Genomic DNA, 23,480 nt, shown 5'->3' on the forward strand with positions numbered 1-23,480 from the left:
TCTGAAAGGATTCTGGCATTCAAGTTCTAGTCATGTCCTGATCCTTTGGTTCCCTGGGGGTGGTATGGAGACTTAGTTTTTGGGTGTTATTTGAGGTCAGACATTCTTCCCTTGTGCCTGCTTTGGCTGCCTGGGCCTGAAGCTGAGGGAGGGAGTGGCACAAGGTGGGAGAGGGTTCTGGGAGGAAGGCCAGTGCTGGTAGTCTGCTGGCAATCACCAGGTTGCAGATTGCAACTTTATTCCAAGGGCAATGGGAATCCATTGAAGAATTTCAGGTAGGACTGTAACGTAACTCTCATGAGTCATTTAGTTTAAATGGAAGCCTGCCCAATTAAGCCATCTTTATTCATGTGGCCTGTGAGCAGAGGGCAGAAATGATCCACAGGATTGGTCATCTGAATTAATTCTAACGCCATGCTCAGTGATCTGGGAAGTTGTGAAAGTAATAGGCCTTGGGTGTCCTCCTCTGGGAAGTTTATTGAACAAGCTGTTAAAAAAAAAATCAATTGAGTAAATTTGAAGATTTCCTTGGCTTTATTCAATGACTTCTGAATCCAGCAATATCCCAGTGACTAAGCAGAAGGGAATTCTGAGGGGTTGTGCAAATGGAAGGTTTTTATAGGAAGAAATGAGGGGCAAAGAAGCCATCAGCAAAGTATATTCAGGGCAGACACCTTTTTTTGGGGGGGGGTGGATTACAAGGGTTTTATCATGCAGATATATATATGTCCTTTCTCTGGGCCAGGGATAGGAATGGAGAAGGAGTAAAACACAACAGATCACCACCACATTGCCTACACCAAAATTCCAGACTAGATGATTAAGATTACATTTTTGGGGAAGGCTGTAACTGCAATTGTGTCAGGTATTGTAGAGGTTTGGTGTCATGGGCTTTAGCACAAGTGACACTTTTGGGGCCTGTGGTTTTCTTTTTAGCACCTGCACATCTGCATTATATTTCTGGATGCGTGCAGTAAGCCTCCTTCCAGAGGGCTGCGGACTTCTTCAGGGCCCTGCAAGAGGAGCAGACAAAATCATGAGTAGCTGAGACTCAGGTCAAAGGAGCTACTTCAAGGAGCATTCGCTCTTTTACTCAATACTTTATAACATTGTCATTTTCAGCTGTATCTGAAAGACCTCTTTCTATCTTGCCCGGTGGAGGGAGTCAAATACTGACATGTTTTAGAAAGTGATTTCACATTTTCTATATGGAGGAGATTGAGGTTTTCTTTTGTTTTATGCTTTTCTATACTCCAAAGCATCACTTTCCTTTCCTCCAGTATTAAGAGAAAAAGCTCTGCTGAATCTCTATAAGATAAAACATATAACTATAAACCAACTCATCCTGTATCCACCGACCTCTCTTACTTTATAAAGTGAAACATTTTCTAGGCTCTGGTGATACAGAAGTGAAAGGGAGTGATAAGAGTCTTGTCCACCTGGAGTTCCTGGTCTGCATTGGGAGACACATATTACCCAATATGCTATTTAATCATGATTGTGATAAAGGTCAGACATGAAGAGAAGCAAGTGTTATAAGAAGCAAATGTGACAGGTTTAGACTTGGGGGCAAGGGAGGACTGAGATGAACAAAAGACCGTTCAGGTGAGCTTTGGAGAGTGAGTGGAAATTGAGAAGGTGATAGGAGGGGGGAGGCAGGTTGGAAGATTATTCTGGTAGAAGAAAACATGACCAAGGATGTGTCATGGGCAAGGGGCAGGGAGTTATATAGCAGCTGAATGGAGGTCAGATATCTGGAGGGCAGGAAAGGAGGAGGGCAGTGGTAGAAAGTGAAGATGGATCACTGTTCAGGGATCAGATCTGACTAGGTCTAGCCTTGATGGCTTATTTATTCATATTAATAAGATAGTGTTTTTCTTTTTCCTAATCTTAAAATTAAAAAAATAAAAAAGATTCAACCAAGGTTTTGGCTATTAATTTGACAAGCACAGGATTCTCCAGGGAACTGTGCATGGTTTAGGATGAGTATGGATTCTCAGTTCCTATAGAAAGAGTCACCCCTGCCTGTCTCACCAGACCCTGCAAACATCTTAATTTGCAACCCTGGACCAGATGATTTGAGAGTCCCTTCCACCGGTTAAGTTCTAAAGCATGTCAAGGCTCTTTGGGTGATACAAAGACAAATGATACAGAACCCTGGTTTATAAGAAGCTTGAAATTTAGTAGGGCATCAAGGCACTAAGAAGTACCCAGAAGGCAGCAGGTAAATGGTAGGAATTATTGTTATCAGTTCTGTGTTAGTGTTGCTCCTTATAGAGACTCAGTCCTTATAGAGCCTCATGTCCATGGTGGGCATGTGGCTGTTCCTTAATAAATAGCTATTGGCTGAATGATTCATAAAGAAGTGAAGAGTCTGGGGACCAGCAGTGAAGGAAAATGAGAATTGTTCATTGTGGGACTGTTATTACCTGACAATATCTCCAAATGCCTTCAACATGGGCTTATTCACGTACGGCAGTCCATGCTTGGCACACAGTGACTTCACCAGAGGTGCCACCTTGTGATAATTATGGCGTGGCATTGTGGGAAATAGACTAGGGAAATAGAGAAGATATAAAACTTCTCAGACCTAAGGAGAAACCCAAAGTTCCCATTCCCCTTTTACAAATTAAAATGATATCAACCACACAGACCCAACCTTGACCTTGCACAATACTTTTGTTTTGGGAAATTAAACTTGCTGGCAGACTCTTCTTATTCCTTAGCCCACTACAAGCCTTGTGGGTGGCATATGTTTAGGAAGAACTAAGAATATGTTTTAGCTCCATCAACTGTTTATTTTTGGCCTGATCAAATGAAAGTATACCATTTACAACTTTTTACCATTTAGAACTACCCAGAGAACTGGAGATACTGAACAACCCACCCCGCCCCTGCTAATCTCTGTCTTATCTCTGTTTTTCTAACTTCCTTAGCAAGCATAGATGAATGTATATTCAGTTCAGTTCAGTCGCTCAGTTGTGTCTGACTCTTTGCGACCCCACGAATCACAGCACGCCAGGCCTCCCTGTCCATCACCAACTCCTGGAGTTTATCCAAACTCATGCCCATCGAGTCAATGATGCCATCCAGCCATCTCATCCTCTGTCGACCCCTTCTCCTCCTGCTCCCAATCCCTCCCAGCATCAGGGTCTTTTCCAATGAGTCAACTCTTCGCATGAGGTGACCAAAGGACTGGAGTTTCAGCTTCAGCATCAGTCCTTCCAATGAACACCCAGGACTGATCTCTTTTAGGATGGACTGGTTGGATCTCCTTGCAGTCCAAGGGACTCTCAAGAGTCTTCTCCAACACCACAGTTCAAAACCATCAATTTCTCGGTGCTCAGCTTTCTTTATAGTCCAACTCTCACATCCACACATGACCACTGGAAAAACCATAGCCTTGACCAGACGGACCCTTGTTGGCAAAGTAATGTCTCTGCTTTTTAATATGCTATCTAGGTTGGCCATAACTTTCCTTCCAAGGAGTAAGCGTCTTTAATTTCATGGCTGCAGTCACCATCTGCAGTGATTTTGGGGCCCAAAAAAATAAAGTCTGACACTGTTTCCACTGTCTCCCCATCTATTTCCCATGAGGTGATGGGACCAGATGCCACAGTCTTAGTTTTCTGAATGTTGAGCTTTAAGCCAACTTTTTCACTCTCCTCTTTCACTTTCATCAAGAGGATTTTTAGTTCCTCTTCACTCTCTGCCATAAGGGTGGTGTCATCTGCGTATCTGAGGTTATTGATATTTCTCCTGGCAATCTTGATTCCAGCTTGTGCTTCTTCCAGCCCAGCGTTTCTCATGATGTTACCTGCATATAAGCTAAAAAGCAGGGTGACAATATACAGCCATGACGTACTCCTTTTCCTATTTGGAACCAGTCAGTTTTTCCATGTCCAGTTCTAACTGTTGCTTCCTGACCTGCATACAGGTTTCTCAAGAGGCAGATCAGGCGGTCTGGTATTCCCATGTCTTTCAGAATTTTCCACAGTTTATTGTGATCCACATATGGAAGGCTTTGGTGTAGTCAATAAAGCAGAAATAGATGTTTTTCTGGAACTCTCTTGCTTTTTCAATGATCCACCAGATCTCGGCAATTTGATCTCTGGTTCCTCTACCTTTTATAAAACCAGCTTGAACATCTGGAAGTTCTTGGTTCACATTATTGCTGAAGCCTGGCTTGGAGAATTTTGAGCATTACTTTACTAGCGTGTGAGATGGGTGCAATTGTGCAGTAGTTTGAGCATTCTTTGGGATTGCCTTTCTTTGGGATTGGAATGAAAACTGACCTTTTCCAGTCCTGTGGCCACTGCTGAGTTTTCCAAATTTGCTGGCATATTGAGTGCAGCACTTTAACAACATCATCTTTCAGGATTTGAAATAGCTCAACTAGAATTCCATCACATCCACTAGCTTTGTTCATAATGATGCTTTCTAAGGCCCACTTGACTTCACATTCCAGGATGTCTGGCTCTAGGTGAGTGATCACACCATTGTGATTATCTGGGTCATGAATATCTTTTTTGTACAGTTCTTCTGTGTATTCTTGCCACCTCTTTTTAATATCTTCTGCCTTATATTAAGTCATGGTAAATAACTAAAAGTCCCAGGAAAGGAATAAGAAGTGAAGAAAGATGGATTTTTAATCCCAAGTTTTCACTAGCCAGATGACCATCTTGGATATAAACCTCTTCTTTAATAAAATTATGAATAATAGTCCTTCCTTTGTTTTGCTGAAATTTTCAAGCACTAATATGAGAAATATAATGAAAAAATCCATTGAACCAATAAAGATCTTGTTCCTCCTTTGACTACCATAGACACACATGGCTTAGACATAGAGAATGTGGAAAGCTTCTCTCTGATATTCTGGAGAAACTGACTCTCATGTATTATCTATCATCAAGGCATGAACTACCCATTTCCTCTCCCTAACTGACCCGTTGGTAAAGTATTTCCAGATACCATTTTGAAATTGCAGCAGGGACTCTATTATTCATTATATTGTAAACTGGGCTGTAAAGACACAGATAAGCACATGTTTGAATTATAGTGAAGTTAATTTTGAACACAAGTTGCTTACCCAAGTGTCCTGATTTTTCTTGGATTTTGCCAACGAAGCAAATGCAAAGAGAACAATCACCAATTCCTAAGCCCATAGGAATCTGGAAACTGAGTCACTGATACTTTTCCAAGATTTCACTCCATTTACTCACAATTGTGACACCTTCATTTCTCTCTTCCCTTATCATTGATGTTAGTAGAAAAATAACATTCATTAGAGAATCCTGGTTCATTCTATTCCCTTTAAGATCCCAAGCCCAGTGCTCTACTCTGGACTATATGTAGAGCAGTTATTAGTGACAGCCCTTGCCCTTTATCATAAATTTTATTCTCTCACTCACTGGTGCTCAATTTGGAAGTTCAAGTGCCCAGTGAACCAGTCATTGAAAAAGGACTGTTCAACATCACAGGTGGCCAAGACCTGCAAAGAAAAAACTTATGTTAGATGTAAATGAGCCCATGTGTCAAAATATTTATTTTATTCAGTCATTCAACAGGTGCTCATTGAATACCTATTTTTTGTAAGAAACCATGAAGGATTAAAAATGAAATACAGTTTTATATAAATATCATATAAAGGCAATAAGGTATTTTGCTCAGAAGTACAGGTTAGGCAGGCCTCCCCAGTGGCTCAGTAGGTAAAGAATCCACCTGTCATGCAGGAGACACAGGAGATGTGAGTTCAATCCCTGAGTTGAGAAGATAGATATGATAAAGTACATAGAGTTGAGGGGAGTACCTCACTACCAACCCTCAAATACAGAAGACTAAGTTGTCATGAATAAGAACATTGGCAGATGTACTTGGGATTGTAGGGCTTTGGTAGAAATTGTAGGGGTCTTTGAATACCATTTCCAAGGGGTAGGCTTAAAGGACTTCTAACCTTTGGACTGCAGTGAGATCCAACTGAAGGAGATCAGTCCTGAGTGTTCATTGAAAGGACTGGTGTTGAAGCTGAAACTCTAATAGTTTGGCCACCTGATGCGAACAGCTGACTCATTTGAAAAGACCCTGATGCTGGGAAAGATTGAGAGCAGGAGGAGAAGGGGACAACAGAGGATGAGATGGTTGGATGGCATCACCGACTCCATGGACATGGGTTTGGGTGGACTCCGGGAGTTGGTGATGGACAGGGAAGCCTGGTGTGCTCTGGTTCATGGGGTCGCAAAGAGTCGGACACGAATGAGCGACTAAACTGAACTGAATAAATGGGGAGTATTGTATTCAAGGCCTTTAACTAAGGGTATGTGAATGGAAATGCATTTGTATACAAGTACTTCCTTGTTGGAGAAGGCAATGGCGCCCCACTCCAGTACTCTTGCCTGGAGAATCCCATGGACGGAGGAGCCTGGTAGGCTGCAGTCCATCGGGTCGCTACGAGTCAGACATGACTGAGCGGCTTCACTTTCACTTTTCACTTTCACACATTGGAGAAGGAAATGGCAACCCGCTCCAGTGTTCTTGCCTTGAGAATCCCAGGGAGGGGGAGCCTGGTGGGCTGCCGTCTGTGGGGTCGCACAGGGTCGGACACGACTGAAGTGACTTAGCAGCAGCAGCAGCAGCAGCAGCAGCTCCTTTTGTAATCTATTTTATACATTTTGAAACTTAGCCTGAGAAGAAGTTCATAGGCTTCTCAGACTACCTTAAACTCTTAGTACTGTACTATGCATGTGTGCTCAGTTGTGTCCTACTGTTTGTGACCCCATGGACTATAGCCTATCAGACTCCTGTGTCCATGGAATTTTCCAGGTGAGCCTACTAGTGTGAGTTGCCATTTTCTCCTCCAGGTGGTCATCTGACCCAGGGATGGAACCTGCATCTATTACATGGGCAGGTGTATTCTTTACAACTGAACCACATGGGGAGCCCAGAACCCTTATGAATGTCATTTTATTCAGTACCTTCCTAAGGCTTAATTCTTATTGTTGCTGCCATTTCAAATGTTATTTTTGAAGTTACTGTATATCAAAGTAGATCAAAGTATACTTTAGAGTACCTTGGAGTTCCCCAGAACACTTTCAGGGGATCCTCAAGCTCAAAATGATTCCAATAATACTTCTGAGATGGTATATGCATTTTTCATTCTTCCTCACATGCCTATAGCATGGGTTTTTCCAGAGGTTACTAAACAGGCAATGACTTCATCACTCTGATGGTAACATGTATTGGCCTTATTCTTGTCATTTTAAAATAATCAATGTTTTAAAATCTTCAGTTTTAATTTCAAATACAGTAAATATAAATGTATATAACCTCCACAGAAAGAAGTTGTTTGAAGTTCTCAATAAATTTTAAGAGTGGAAAGTGGGTCCATGATCAGAGAATCCACTGAATCTGGGAATGAACTTTAAGAAGCAATATGATGACTGGATTCTCCAGTTAAACATGGCATAACCGGTAGAAGGCTTGGGAGGAAGTGGAATTCTGCATAGGTCACAGTTCTGCTAATCGTTAACAGCATGCTTGGAGAGAATGCCAGGTCTCCTCTCTGGGTCTCTTTATCTATACAATGAGATGAGGGGATTCCAGGGTTCTTCCAGGTGCAAATTCATTCTGTAATTCTAGGAGTCTCAGATTCATTGAAAAACTATGTCATGTTGGAGCAGGAGTCCTTTTTTGTAAAGTACCAGGCAGTAACTATTTTAATTCTCTACCACAGCTACCCAGTTCTGTTGTTTTGGCATGAAAGCTGTCATAGAGGATATGTAAATGTATGAGTGTGGCTGTGTACCAATGAAACTTTATTTACAAAAACAGAGAGCTGGGCTAGATTGGGCTCTTGGTGTGTAGTTTACTGAAACCTGGTTTAAATCAAAGACTCTAAAATCAAACTGCTCAGTTTTAAAACATACTTCTACGGAATTCACAGGTGGTTCAGTGGTTCATACTCTGTGCTTCCACTGCATGGAGCACAGGTTTGATCCCTGGTTGTTGAACTAAGATTCTGCATGCCATATACAGTACAGCCGAATAAATAAATACATAAATACATAAATAAGACTGTTTCTACCACTTATTAGCTGTGTGATATTATGCAAGTTACTCAACTTCATGCCTCAAATTTGTCATGTATAAAGTGGAAATAATCATGGCACATATATTATGTAGTTACATGCAAAGCAGTTGACAGTACTTGGCCCCTGGCAAGCCTTCAATAAATATGAATTATGATTTGAGGTAAGCAAATTCTAAATCAGGATGTTTTGGTAGATGCTTCCCAGGAAATGCCTTATTACCTGAGTGCTGAACCAGTCCTGGTTCTCCTCTCTGCTGATTTTCATTGGTATGTGGCTCATCTGGCTAACATATCCAAACCAGGGACTTTCAAGAAGCCTTTTAGAGAATAAAAGGAGCATGTGATCAGTTGGGGAGTTTCAATTCTAATTGCTGGGCTTGCATAACCACTGGCAGAGCTCACTGGGCATTGGAGGAAATGGCAGTCACTCCAAGTTTCCAATAATATGGTGGTTATTTGTTTTCTTCTTTGGAGGCCTTTATATCTAGAGATGACACATTACACATCCAGTCACATGGCCTGCATTGTAGTCTAATGTACAGGAGCCATGCTCCTGAAGTTTTCTCTGGCATTGGTGAAAGACTCAAAAGATACCTAGGTAACTTAAGGACAAGCTTCCTAGGTGGATCAGTGGAAAAGAATACACCTGTTAAGGTAGGAGATGCGAGTTTGATCCTTGGGTTGGGAAGATCCCCTGGAGAAAGAAATGGCAACCCACTCCAGTATTCTTGCCTGTGAACGCCCAAGAACAGAAGAGTCTGGCAGGCTACAGTCCATGGGGTCCCAAAAGAGTTGGATGCGACTTAGTGACTAAAACAACTTAAGGATATATGCAATGTGATCAATAGCTTGGGTGTTGTCATCAGATAGAGCTGGGTTCAAGCTCTGATTTTTCACTGCCACTGGCCCTTATTTGCTCTATAACCTTGAGTAGGTTATTTAATTCTCTGAACTTTAGTTCTCTTATCAGAAAAATGAAGCTAATGCTATCTATATTACAGAGTTGTGCATGGATTGATTACATCAAATAAGAATGCATGTAAAGCATTTAGCAAAAATGCTTTAGCTAAAGCATTTAGCTTGAGACATAGTAGCTATACCGTTATTGTTATGGAGGATTTAGAATAATAATGCAAATGAATGAAGGAGGAATAAATTGGGAAGTTGAAGAAGGTTATTCAGTCTGAAGTCATTTAGGTGTTGGGAAAAATCTCTAGTCAAAAATAACTTTAAAAAATCCTGTACTTCCATTATCATTGGCAAGAATTATATCCAACTGGATTACAGTTTTAAGGGCTTCGTGATCAGGAAGACTACAGGTGACGTTTGAGCAACACACTGGTTCACTTAAATATGGATATTTTTTCAGGAAATATGTACAATATTATAAGATCCATGGTTGGTTGAATCTACTGGTGTGGAAACACAGATAGGGATAGCTGACAATGGGACCTGAATCTCTCTGAATTTTGGTAACCAAGGCAGGTCTAAGGCTCAGTCCCCCACAGATGCTGAGGGAATATTGTACTGCAATTGGTAATTAAGCAAGTGGGGGAAGAAAAAGGCAAGATTGGGCAAATTCATTTTCCAAGGAACTCATTCAACTATTTGAACTTTTTTTGCCCTGCATTTTCTTGGGAATGTTTCAGTTACAAGAATGCAGCCAGCTGTCATAATCTGCTGATCATTGCTAATCATAAATAAATCAGATAAGAAAGGTAAGAGGACCATCCAGGTAACTAAGAATATTCTTGTTTTCTTACTTGGTTAAATATATGAGCACCATGGTTCCAAAGATTCCATAGAAAGGACCAAATGTGATGAAATAGCGAATGTAAAAGCTGCTGACCCAGGCAATGTCCTGCAGAAAGAAGTGTTTGAAAGTTAAGCTAGTGAAAATAAAACTGGCTAAATCTCATATCCTGGTACTCAAGGAAGCTACATCTGGAAAGGATCAAGTGTTTACATTTCCTGTTTTCTACCAGTCTGATCTAGCTTTAAAGAAAGAATTGAGTTACTCACCTCCCAGTACCTTCTGAGGTACATCTCTTGCATGGATTCCAGGTTCAGATATACTGGCATGAAAAGGGGGGCCCCAACTGAAAACAAAAACAAAAACAAAGACAGAAGATGGTGAGCAGATGAGCAGATATGATTCCTGTGGAAGCTAGTGTGAGTTGATCTCCTTAACATGCTCCCCCTAGAATACTGCCCCTGAGAAGGGATGCAAGGTGGAGATCCACAACTGCATCCTAGGTGCTGCTGGGCTTTTAGAGTCTCTGAGGCTCAACCAGGACTTTGGTTCAAGCTCCCTTAAGGAGACTAGGGAAGCTTTGAAGATCTGAGTCATTCTTGATGAAGGCATCCTGGAAGGGCTTCTGCTATGAGCTTTCAAGTTTTCTCAAGGTCCCTGGAATCCTTCAATCCTTCACAATCCTTCGTGTTGGGCCCTGTCACAGTATGTTGAGGTGGCAGATACAGAGCAGGTATACTGAGTCTGGCCAGATAGTTATTTACCTGCCCTTCCCCAAGGACCAGTGAAGTTGCCTGGAGCACGTAGGAGTCATGTGGAGACCCTTCAGATTTTGACAACTCTCTCCTTGATCAAACTTTAGTCAGATGCTCTGAGTCCCCTTCCTGACTAGGCTTCAAACTTGACCTATACACTTTCAAAGTCTGTGAACTGTCAGCATAAATGATTTTGTCCACCCTACATACTAAGAGACTTGAACCAACAGTAGCAAAGTTTCTAAGAACAGCTCATGGCATGTCCTTGGGATGACCCTGACACCCTTAAAGTTCCTGCCTGAGAAACTTCAAGACTGTCCAAAGAGCTTACTGTTTGTTTAAGCCAAAACCTGACTGTAGGCTTCTGACCTCTGTTTTCTTAGATCATTTGTTAGAAAACTTAAAATTGTAAAGTTCTTTCTCTGTCCTTCTGAGATGGATCTTGCCCGACCCAGAGATGTCTTTCTCAAGGATTGGGAGTCATCCCTTTGAAATGTAATCATTAAGAATTCAGCTCTTTACCCTCTTTTATCAAGGAGCTGGACTTGATAAGCATGGGTTACAAGAAGCTGATGGCTTAATCACAAGACCAGTTTCACCTCCCTTTAACCTCTTTCAGTAATTTCCTTTAGCATACCCATATGTTTTTTTTAAAAAAAGTCTCCCACCTTTTTCTCACCAGAGTTGACCTCAGTCTATATTGATGTTCCTTTTCCCGACTACAGATGCTTGAATCAAAGCTGTCTTGCTTCCTTTTCCAAATGTCCAGCCCTATTTCTCTTTGAGAGACTGAGTATGATTCATTTATACCTGACATCCTAAGATGAAGATATTTGAAAGGAAAGGACAAAATGAAATAGCTCCTGAAGATCGTGTGTTTTGTGAACTGGGCATTCTGCTGTGAATCTGCATTCTGCTGTGAATATACCATTGATTCATTCCTCCTAAGTTAAGGTTGTATTGTTGAGCTATACATAGGAGGAGAGTTCAGACAAGAGACTGCAACGGATTTTTCTAATGTGAATGCACATATCTCTAGGCTGAGGATCAGTTACCTTTCAAACTGGGGCACCAGTGTCCTCATTACTCTTTTTGGTCATGCAAGAGAAGGACTACTTTAAGATAGGTATGCAGAATTCTAGCAGTGGAAGAGGTAGCAGTGGGTGTTGGTTCCCATGTTGCATAAAAATGGGCCCATAGGCCATCCTGGTCAGACATGTGACAGATGACCTCTGCTGACTAACATTTGGGCAAATCAGATCATCTGCAACAGTTTTTCAGCATTAGCCCTATTGGCATTTTCAGACCAAATAATTCTTTGTCGTTCAAAGTTGTCCTGTGTATTGTAAGATATTTACAATATCTTATAGTAGCATCCTTGGCTTCTGCCACCCAGATGTCAGCACTGTCCCTCCCTCCTTATCATGCTAACCAAGAAGTATCTAGAGTGTGTCAACTGTCCCACTGGGGCAACAGTGCTACTAGCTGAGAACCACTGATTTATAGGGAATGTTTGGAAGCTACCCTAATTTAGGCTTATTTTCCAAATATGTAGGCATATTTTAGATGAACAATTTTGGGGTTCCACTAAGCCTATCTTTGTGAACTATCATGAACTTGACTTGGCTAAAAGCAAAGTGTTTTTGCTTCTGACTTTTTTTTTTTTTATTGGTATTAGCATTATCCAGCTATCCTATTTTCTCTCAAGCCTACACTAACATTCAGTCCCATTTTATTTGTAAAATGTATGTATGTCTCTGTCCACTAAAGTGTCTTCCACAGCTGTATGTAAGCCATGGGGAACAGTTAACTTTCTTCCACACAGAAACTCTATAGGTAACTTTTATTTTTGAGACTACTTTTTCTGGCATCTATTATCAGTATTTTCCTATTTTTCCTCCCTACCAAATACCACTGTCCTTTTCTTCTTGATAGTATTTAGTTTATCCAGGATGAGAATCAGAGATACCAGGCCCCTTTGATTGGCATCCTGCTTCCCATCCTTCTTGGAAGATCTCCATCCCTGCCTAGTAGCCAGAGTGATGAGATGCCTGTTAAGAATGCCTAATTGCTTTTCTATTTTCTTTTTCATATTTCAAATAGTAAAAGGAGTAAGGCAAGGCTGTATATTGTCACCCTGCCTATTTAACTTATATGCAGAGTACATCATGAGAAGTGCTGGGCTGGAAGAACCACAAGCTAGAATCAAGATTGCTGGGAGAAATATCAATAACCTCAGATATGCAGATGACACCACCTTTATGGCAGAAAGTGAAGAACTAAAGAGCCTCTTGATGAAAGTGAAAGAGGAGAGTGAAAAACTTGGCTTAAAGCTCAACATTCAGAAAACTAAGATCATGGCATCTGGTCCCATCACTTCATGGCAAGTAGATGGAAAAACAGTGGAAACAGTGGCAAATTTTATTTTTTTGGGGCTCCAAAATCACTGCAGATGGTGACTGCAGCCATGAAGTTAAAAGCCACTTACTCCTTGGAAGGAAAGTTATGACCAACCTAGACAGCATATTAAAAAGCAGAGACATTACTTTGCCAACAAAGGTCCATCTAGTCAAGACTATGGTTTTTCCAGTGGTCATGTATGTATGTGAGAGTTGGACTATAAGGAAAGCTGAGCACTGAAGAATTGATGATTTTGAACTGTGGTGTTGGAGAAGACTGGAGAGTCCCTTGGACTGCAAGGAGATCCAACCAGTCCATCCTAAAAGAGATCAGTCCTGAGTGTTCATTGGAAGGACTGATGTTGAAACTGAAACTCCAATACTTTGGACACCTGATGCAAAGAACTGACTCATTTGAAAAGACCCTGATGCTGGAAAAGATTGAAGGCGGGAGAAGAAGGGGACAACAGAGAATGAGATGGTTGGATGGCATTACTGACTCAATGGACATGAGTTTTAGTAAACTCCAGGAGTTGGACAGGGAGGCCTGGCGTGCTTCAGTCCATGGGGTTGCAAAGAGTTGGACATGACTGAGCGACTGAACTAACTTTCATATATCACCTCCCTAAGTCAAAAATAAAACCTGCTGCTTTTCTCAGGTACAGTAAGATGTTGACTGGTCTCTGTGGAAGGATCCCATCCTTCTGGCTTGACGACTGTTTGCTTCAGGGAAACGGGATGAAAAGAAATGTGGTTCCCTGGTGACTCACCCATGTAGAAGTACAGGTGCTGCTTCTCGTAGTCAATGTATTTGATTTTGTTCTTGCCATGCTGAATGAAGAGAGAATAAAACTAAAATAAGAGACAATATCTACTTCTGGTCATTATATTCAAGGTTGTGTGTATTTGTGTAAATTCTCTATAGAAAGTGCAATCTAGTCAGAGTTCACTGTCAAAATTAAAGTGCTAGAAAACCAGAACTGAAGACTGTGGTGTCTTTTCCTTTATTTAAAGTGGGCAGTTCTTGCATGGATGCTTTATTCTATTTGACTACAGGGATTGTGGTCTTCTATTTTTATTATTCCCTTGGAAGTCATTTTGAAAATTTTGTCCTTATGTGAAGTAGTGATGGAAAAGACACATTTATGATAAATTTCCAAGCTCTTCTTCAACCAATGTACATAGAATTCTGCTTGCATCTCAGTCTGCATCTCCATTCATCCATTCAATATATATTTATTGAATGGTCATATGAAAAAGGCATGACCCCTAGTGTATGCATCATCATTCATCCTCTGTGTTTCCACTGTGGATCTTATGCTGTGATTTCCTCATTTTAAGGCATGATGATTTTATATATATATAATCATATTACTGGGAATTTGAGTCATTTTCTAGAGGCCGTCTTAAATAATTAGGCTGTGCCCAATGCATAAAGACAGCAAATATTTTGAGAGGAACCATGTATGAGTGTATTTCCCTTACCTAGAAGATACTTAGTAAGCATTTAGTTGAAAGAATAGATGAATGAGTGATAATTCACACCTCTTCCATAGTTTTAATATATGTACACACAGTAACAACACTATGAACAGTGTTCAATTTTTACTTTCCCTATTCTTCCCTTTACATATAGATTTCTTCTCTTATTGCATATTAAACTTGATTCTTCTTTTTCTTACTGTGATAAATGAAAAGAAATGTCATGGTGATAAGGTAATAGTAGTTATTTGCAGTTTCTCCCAAGCTTCTGGATAGTTAAGTAGTAGGAAACATGGAAAAGGGAGTGGGTGAGAAGTTTTGCAGAGTTAACAAACATAGGTGAAGGGTTGATTTTTGAGTATCACCCCAAAGGAGAAGTCTAACTCTCCCAGAATGTGAGCATAGGACTTTGCACCTAGAAGATTTAATTAATGGTTGTTGAAGGAATGAATGTTTGAAGAAAGTAGTAGAAAGATTGACAGTAAAATGGGAAGAACAGAAACATTTAGGGCTTATCAGAACAATTTTGTTATGAAACAGCTGAATTATACAGTTTAAATATTTCTAAGTGATATAGAGTCACTTCGAAACTTTAATACACAGAAAGCTAAGGCTCTAGGGATTTGTCTCTAGATTGATGGAGAGGTGATGTTTCAAGAATGCAGTCTCCATTATCTGTGAAGAAGCAGCATGTGAACTGGATACAGTTCTACAGAAGGCACTTCTGGAGGGGTCAGGGGTCATGAACTCCAGTGAGACAAATCTCCATTGCTGTAAGGGAATGAGGAGAGAAGTCAAAATGTCATAAGTTTAGTGGTCAGCCTAGGAATTCACAGATATCAGAGTTCTGACTTGTTTGTGGAGTCATTGTGAAGAACAACTGACTGAAGACCACAGTCATGTTTTTGTTTTTTGTTTTTCCTTTAAATCTATGAAAGAAACTTTTTTCTTAATTGGAAGAAGGTTGTCTTCCCAAACTGGAAAAACCTATTTTCAGAAAGTTGCACCATTCTGGTTACCACAAAGTCGAGGCAGCAACTGACTAAGCTACACTCTTTTGTTTTATGAAAACTAAATTCTTCCAGAAGGAGATAGAGCTTCTTCTTAAGCACCTGACTCTCAGGATCCATCATTTCCCCTTGAGGAAAGATACCTTACTATGGTTATCCTTACACTTCTATGTTGAAAGAAGACTCTTTTCTAAAAAAACATGGTAATAATCCTTATATGCTGATTTTTAAGTTGAGGTTAAAAAAAATTCAATAGCTGAGACATTCTGGAGTTTGCCTTTCTTTGCTTAAGAAGTCTGAATTAGAAGCAAGGTCACTAAGTGTCTTATGAGTTTCATGTATAAATGAACCAAAATGAACCTAAACTAAAAATAACAGCTTAGTTTCTTCTAGCAGCTAGAATTAGTTGATGTAATTAGATATTTAGATATTTGTGTTTTAGCACTTGTTGAAGCTACTGCCATGTCTTCTGTGAATGAGTTGGACTGAATGATCTTTAAGGTCACAGAGTCATTCACTCTGCATCTTCTTCTATTCTTAGAACCCCAGATTCAGTTATTTCAAATCTATATCCTGGACTTAAAAGAAGAAGAGATGCTCTGAAAGCGTGCTTGAAGCCAGAACCTTCAGCCTGTTCTCCCCAAGACAAGGGTGTAGAGCTTTCCAAGAACCACTTTCTGGAACATTTTCCAGTGCTCAGGATTTCTAAACATACCTCAACAGGTGTCAAATCTCCAACAATAAAAAGTGGGCCTACATCAATATCTGGGTCTTTGGTGTCGATGTTTGTTTTTACATGGTGTTGGAAGTGTCGGTTATTCCACCATTTTGTAGACAGGCCCTGAGGAGAAGAGAGCGTTTATTAGCTGCAAGATTTCTCACCTGAAATATCACTCACTATCAGAGTCTTCTGCCTGCATCTCAAAAGTCAAAATAAGATATTGACTCCTTGAAATTGCCACCCCCGCCCCCACCACCACTTGGTCACAGACTGATTCATTGGATATAGGCTCTAAAAGTCTATGAACAAAAAATTACCTGATCCAGGAACACAAAATTAGGTTAAAACAACTCCTGATAAGGAAGAAGAATAAAAATCTGTTGAAATGAAATGTTATTTCATTCTCACTTAAAAAAGATATATGAATATAAGTAGGGAAGAAATTATTCTTATTTTACAAATAAAGAAACATCAGTTCCAAGACTTTAATTATGGCACACACAAAAAAAGTGGCCCCAGGAATCCTACTTCAATGAATATTTTAAAGAAGCATAGATCTGAAATCATCTCCTAGGTGGGCTTGCCTCAGATCATTGCATGTTCAAGGCTCTCATAAAGCATAAATGAGAATAAAGATATTCATATCTGAAGACATACTAATCTGATTAGGCTGTTTGAGATTTTTCTCTCTTTCAGTGAAAACCTGAAGGTTTTAATAGAGCAAAGAATTTGGAAACTCATCAACCTAGTTTCATCCACTGGATGTACAAATACTGCTGTGTGTTTGGGCAAATTATCCAACCTATGAGGTTCAATTTCATCTTTAGTGAATATAATATAATGACATTTATATCTATGGGTTATTTGAGGAGACATGAAATGCTGCAGGTAGAATGTTGTCATGTTGACATACTCCATTTCTCCTCTCTTCCCCTATTACATTAATCATTTATGGAAGAATAAGCAGTAATCAGAGTTTTTATTGTGTATTTGATATCTCTCAATAACTGGTGTTTTAGATCTGCACTATTCAATATAGTAGCCATTAACCACATGTGGCTACTGAGCACTTAAAATGTGACCAGTTAAATTAAGGTGGACTTTGTAAGTGTATAATGCATAACACATACTGGATTCGAAGCCTCAGAATAAAAAAAGGAAGTGTAAAATATATTAATTTCTATACTGATTACATGTTGAAATGAAAATGTTTTTAATATGTGTGGGCATCATAAAGTTACCTTTTAAAATGTGGCTATTAGAAAATTTAAAATGACTCATGCCATTTTAATGTGGCTTGCATTACATTACTGTTGGACTCCGCTGGCTTAGACCCTGTACATCTATGGGGAAACTAAACTAAACATGAGGGAAGGGGGTTGAGTTTGTTTGAAAATCTGTAGGCATTAGCACTGCCTCTCCATAGTCTTTGTTGCAGAGACCTCTCTTAGCAAACCCCTCTGACCCCATCCATCAGGAGGGATATTATTTCCTTACCTTGCATACTCCCTAACACCCTTACTGTGGAATCTCTCCCACCACCTCGGGTCTCTCTTCTGAATCTCAGTCTTGCAAGAGCAATCACTTTCCATACATTTCGTTTTGGGAATCATAAACTCAACAGGTACTCGTCAAAGTCCTGGGACTCCACTGCTCTCTATAATTCTCTCATCAAATTGCATACCACCGACTCACTCTTACAGTTGGACACTCATTATTCACCCATTCATTATTTGTTTTAAAGTATGTCTATGTGTCAGATACCAAGCCAGGAATCTGGAACAGAAAGGTAGCTATGATAAAATGGCGTTCCCACACTGTGAAACATACAGTCTAACAGGAGCAGTAGACAGTTACACACGGACACTGTGAAAAGAAATTGTTCTCTGTTTCAATGTAAACCTTTTAGTCAATGACCATCTGTGGAAACTGGTAATACGAAAGATAAGTTTTGATTCATGATAGACCAGGTAGCATATCTTTACAGCTCAAGGTCCTGGAGCTTAGAACAGTGGTCAGGGTAACAACTATCAGTATGCTGTAAAAGTAGCCAGCTTCACCCTGGCCCCTCTTTCTGGAAGCTGCAATTACCAGAGACAAGGGAGAGAACGATCAGTGGGGAAGTGAGGATTATTAGCTGCATGCAAAATAGGTTTCCTCTGCACAAATTCTGACACAGGAACCATTCTAAATCATTCCTCATTTCCAAGTTATATCCTTTCTGGGTGCAATACAAAGTATCCAGGCTTTGTACTGAAACGATCCTGAATTTAAATTCATTCTACTAGGTGTTGCCTTGGACAGTTTCCTCATCTATAAAATGGACAACATTATGGAAAGGATTGTTGGAAATAACATGCTTGACACTTCCCCCGTTAAAAATATTTTGGGATTTAGCCATGGAAATAGCAAGGAAATTTTTAACTTCAAATATTCTGCCTCTTTATCTCTATAATAATACTTGCTCCTCATAGTTTTCAAAGTATGCATACTGGGTTTGGGTTAAAAATATGCTCTGAGGAGTTCTTTCTGATTTTAGAACTGCACAGAAGTCTAAAACATATGCAGATATTTTGTGGGCTCTTTTATTGTGCAAACACTGCAAAGACCAGAACATGTATATTGTTGCACAGCAAGTGAATGAAAATTCCAGAGAATCTCACTATCTGTGCCTTTTCAAGGGGAAAAGTATATTGACATAAAATCCAGTTTTGAAATTAATAATTGTGATACATGTATAAAGTGAGGATGTTGCTGTTTATGTTATACTTTTGTTACCTCCTTCCTGGCCACAGGTAATTTTCTCTCCTGAACAAAGTTGAACCCTATATTCAGTTTGCTTATAAATCCTTGGTTTTGCCTGCAAAAAGGCTGAGTACACATGATTTTCTTTTTGAACAATTTTCCCTTTACTGATTCTGTTCATGAATCATCAAGGTTATATTTATTTCAACTAGTACAAATTGTTTCTGAAGACATAGTTTATAGAAAGCTATGTACAGATTTCCCCTTCATGGATTACAGCCTTGTTGTGGCGAAGGGGCTTGCAAAACTCAATGGATCTATGAGCCATACTGTGCAGGGCCATCCAAGATAGATGGGTTATGGAGAAGAGTTCTGACAAAACATGGTCCAGTGGAGGAGGGGATGGCACACCACTCCAGTATTCTTTCCTTGAAAACTCCATGAACAGTATGAAAAGGCAAAAAGCTATGACACTGTAAGATGAGACCCCCAGGTTGGGAGATGTCCAATATGCTACTGAGGAGGAGCAGAGGAATAACTCCGGAGAGAATTAACAGGCTTGATGAATGTGGAAGCAAGGCTCAGCTGTGGATGTGTCTGGTGGTACATGTAAAGACCAATGCTGTAAAGAACATTGCGACTCCATGAACTGTATCCTGCAGGCTCCTCTGTCCATGGAATTCTCCAGGCAAGATTACTGAAGTAAGTTGTCATGCCCTTCTCCAGGGGATCTTCCCAGGTTCAGTCTCGAGGATCGAACCTGGGTCTCCTGCAATGCAGACAGATTCATTACTATGAGCCACTTGGGAAGCCTACAACATTGTGTAGGAACCTCAACTGTTAGATCCATGAATGAATCAAAGTAAATTGAATGTGGTCAAGCAAGAGATGGCAAGAGTGAATATGGACATCTTCTGGGGAAGATATCATCAATCTCAGATATGCAGATGATACCACTGTAATGGCAGAAAACAAAGAAGATCTAAAGAGCCTCTTGATGACTGTAAAAGAACAGATTGAAAAAGCTGTCTTAAAACTCAACATTAAAAAAACTAAGATCATGGCATCCAGCCCCATCCCTTCATGGCAAATAGATGGGAGAAAAGTTGAAAGAGGGACAGAATTTATTTTCTTGGGCTCCAAAATCACTATGGAGGGTGACTGCAGTCATGAAATTAAAAGAACCTTGCTCCTTGGAAGGAAAGCTGTGACAAACCTAGACAGCATATTAAAAAGCAGAGACAACACTTTGTTGACAAAAGTTTGTAGAGTCAAAGCTATGGTTTTTCCAGTAGTCATCTATAGATGTGAGAGTTGGAACATAAAGAAGGCTGAGCATGGAAAAATTGATGTTTTCAAATTGTGGTGGTGAAGAAGACTCTTGAGAATCCCTTGGACTGTAAGGAGATCAAACCGGTCAATCCTAAAAGAAATAAACCCTGTCTATTTATTGAAATGACTGACACTGAAGCTCCAATACTTTGACCACCTGATGTGAAGAGATGACTCACTGGAAAAGACCCTGATTCTGGGAATTATTGAAGGCAAGAGGAGAAGAGGGTGACAGAGGATGAAATGGTTGGATGGCATCACTGACTCACTGGACATGAGTTTGAGCAAACTCTGGCAGAGAGTTAAGGGTAGGGAAGCCTGGCGTGCTGCGTACCATGGGGTCACAAAGAGTTAGATAGTACTTAGGGATTGAACAACTACAACAATGTAGAAATTTGAGCCAATGTAAAGCAGTGATTTTTTTAAAAAGCACCACCAAGTGTGGAACTGATTTGAAATATTGCATTTACTGGCACCACATCAACTGCATCTTCAGGGCAACTGAGTCTCACCTTTCCTCTTATTACTCAGAACAGGGGTGAGAAACTGCAGGCATCCATAAACTGAGACTCACAACAACATAATCATCTCAGCTTTTATTCTGTGGTAAAGATTTCCAAGTGAATCCAAAACACTTCATACATCTAAGACTGGTGGAGAGAAGGCAGAATAGTGTGCCTGCAAGAATTTTCTGGTTAAATGTACCATGTCATATAAAATTACAATATTATTATTCACTCTAACCATTTTGAAGACAGACCTAGTTCTCATATGAATCCAGATCCAATTCTGTGTGATTCAGTCTACTTAAGCTTCAATTTTCTCAACTGGAAACTGTGTAGATAAGATGATGGTTCTAAGTATGTTCCAACTCAATATAAACTGTCTGTGTTAAAGGAAAACAGTCTCTGAATCATGACTTATGAGTTTTTTCTAAAACAACCTGGCTTGTGTACAAAGATTTGACTTATTGGAAGGCTGAAGGGTATTTCCCCCTTTCTGGGCCAGAGAATATAGTCACCTAAATCTAGAATGTCATAGAAAAGCTGAGATCCAGTTTAACTCCTAATATTAGAGATGAGAACACTGAGGGCCAGAGATAGAATCTGACTTAATTCACGGCTGTGCAGTGAGCATTATCAGCACCAGGGCTAAAACCGACTCTCATCAGTCGTTGAGCTGTTACCTAGGTTTATTCATCAGTTGGTCCGTCCATCCATCATTCCATCCCTTCCTTCCTTCACTCAACAAATGCTTATGAAAGGTCTACTGCATGCCAGGCACTCTGCTAAGTGCTGCATTGCAGGGGTGCGTAGGGCGGTGTGCCAGTCCTCCTGGAGCAGATGTGAGGGGGATAAGACCAATTGCCCTCATTGCCATCTGCTTATTCTAGCAGACTGAGTTTGCAACCCTCAACTCTTGAACAGAGTCTTCTGACCTTTCTTGGTTACTCTTTCTCCTTATTTTTATCTATTCTTCTGCATCTTTTCCTTTAATTCTTCATAACCCTTCCTGGACTAATCAGGATTGCTGGATTCACCTAGCTTCCCATTAGTACATATACAGACTCTTTCTAAGAATATTCCTACTTATGACTTTGCAGGGCACATCTTCTCCTGAGAGGTGGTTCCTTAATGAGTACCAGGGATTGGGCCAAATACTTATTGGTTAGAAGCAACACTGGAACTTCTTAAATAAAAATAAACCTTTCCTCCTAAACATTTAAAATTTAATTTTAGCATATATGCTATAGTGTTTGTGTGTTTGTGTGTGTGTGTGTGTATACATCTAGTACCTACATTGTTAGGATATTTACACTTATTTGCGAGGTGTGAACAAACATTTTTGCTGTTATAAGTGCACAGCCAGACACACTTGGAAACCACTGCTTACAAAAATGACTTTCACAAATCTCATCATGCTCCTGGAACATTCTGTACCTTGAGATGACTCATCACAAATTTTTGCATCAGGTGGTTCCACTTGGACTTCTTAAATATGGAAAGGTGTCCCATGTCATGTTGCAGAAACATACTCTGAGCCTAGAAGAGACAGGGCTGCTGTCAGAGATAGTGACAAGGTAAGAAGAAAGTAGTAAGTGAGCCTGCTGGCAGATTTGGGAATCCATGAGAACAGTGGGAGATCTCATCTGACCTCAAGCCAAGTGTGTATCTATCACACTTGCTGAGTTCTTTCCCATCTCTGCCTAGAATGCTCTTCTCTCCACTGTCAGAAATGTCCAGGGTGGATTGGAAGGAGGATGCCTTTGGAGTCAGGCTGACTAGGGCTCTGAACTGTCCTTCGCCACTTTACAAGTTGTAAAACTCTTGGCAAGTTACTCATTAGCTCTAAACTCAGTTCGTCATCCAATGTGCTGTGCTGTGTTTAGTCGCTCAGTTGTGTCCGACTCTTTGTGACCCCATGGGCTATAGCCCACCAGGCTCCTCTGTCCATGGGTATTCTCCAGGTGAGAATACTGGTTTGCCATGCCCTCCTCCAGGGGATCTTCCCAACCCAGGGATCGAATCCAGGTCTCTCGCATTGCAGGTGGATTCCTTACCACCTGAACCACCAGGGAAGCCCATGAGTAAGGATTATAATACTGTACTCACTGGGGTGTCATAGAGCTAAAACACATGTAAAGTTACCGCTAATACTAAGAACCCAAACAAATGTTTGTTTCCTTTCTTGTTTCCAAAAGTGGCTTTTCAAGCAATAAAGCAGGTTGGCTTTTCAAGAAAAAGAAATTGACCTATGAAGTTTTGGTATTAACATTGATGTCATTTCTCTATGAAATCATCCCCAGTTGCCCCAGTTAGAATTAATGCCTGTTTCTGCTTAAACAGCACATGCTTGTTTCTTTCCCTTCTGCCTTGTATCCAGTCTAGATATCTAAATGACCAGCTCCCCCACTGGATGACTGTTTCCCAAGGGCAGCGTCAGGTGCATTTCCTTTTCTGTCCACAATACAGTATTGGGCTTATCTTCAGAGACCTGAAGTAGATATGTGCTTCATTCAACAAGGATTTATCAACTGCCCTGCTACACACCAGTTGCTGATTGCCATTTCTGGCAGAATCTACATGATTCTATTATCATGTAATAAGATGTAGTCTCTGCTCTTCATAGTCTGGTGTATTAATAAATGTTGGTGGGAATGTGGCTTTTGGTTAGGCTCTCTTAGGGAATTTTTTTAA

General features: G+C 40.3%; 1 protein-coding gene across 1 annotated transcript in view; it reads right to left on the reverse strand.

The window, feature by feature from the left end:
- Window positions 1-517: 517 nt before the first annotated feature.
- Window positions 518-23,480, reverse strand: part of LOC122450482 (fatty acid desaturase 2-like protein FADS2B) — a 52,809-nt gene continuing 29,846 nt past the window's right edge. The window contains exons 4-12 of the mRNA XM_043482858.1: window positions 22,224-22,325; window positions 16,201-16,326; window positions 13,764-13,824; window positions 10,107-10,185; window positions 9,850-9,960; window positions 8,307-8,403; window positions 5,412-5,491; window positions 2,430-2,555; window positions 518-1,013 (exon numbers count right to left, since the gene is read on the reverse strand). Of these exons, the coding sequence (XP_043338793.1) occupies window positions 953-1,013; window positions 2,430-2,555; window positions 5,412-5,491; window positions 8,307-8,403; window positions 9,850-9,960; window positions 10,107-10,185; window positions 13,764-13,824; window positions 16,201-16,326; window positions 22,224-22,325 (843 nt within the window). The 3' untranslated portion in view covers window positions 518-952. The remainder of the gene's footprint in view (window positions 1,014-2,429; window positions 2,556-5,411; window positions 5,492-8,306; window positions 8,404-9,849; window positions 9,961-10,106; window positions 10,186-13,763; window positions 13,825-16,200; window positions 16,327-22,223; window positions 22,326-23,480) is intronic.

Source organism: Cervus canadensis, chromosome 11, assembly GCF_019320065.1.
Source record: "Cervus canadensis isolate Bull #8, Minnesota chromosome 11, ASM1932006v1, whole genome shotgun sequence".
In the NCBI taxonomy this organism is placed as follows: domain Eukaryota; kingdom Metazoa; phylum Chordata; class Mammalia; order Artiodactyla; family Cervidae; genus Cervus; species Cervus canadensis.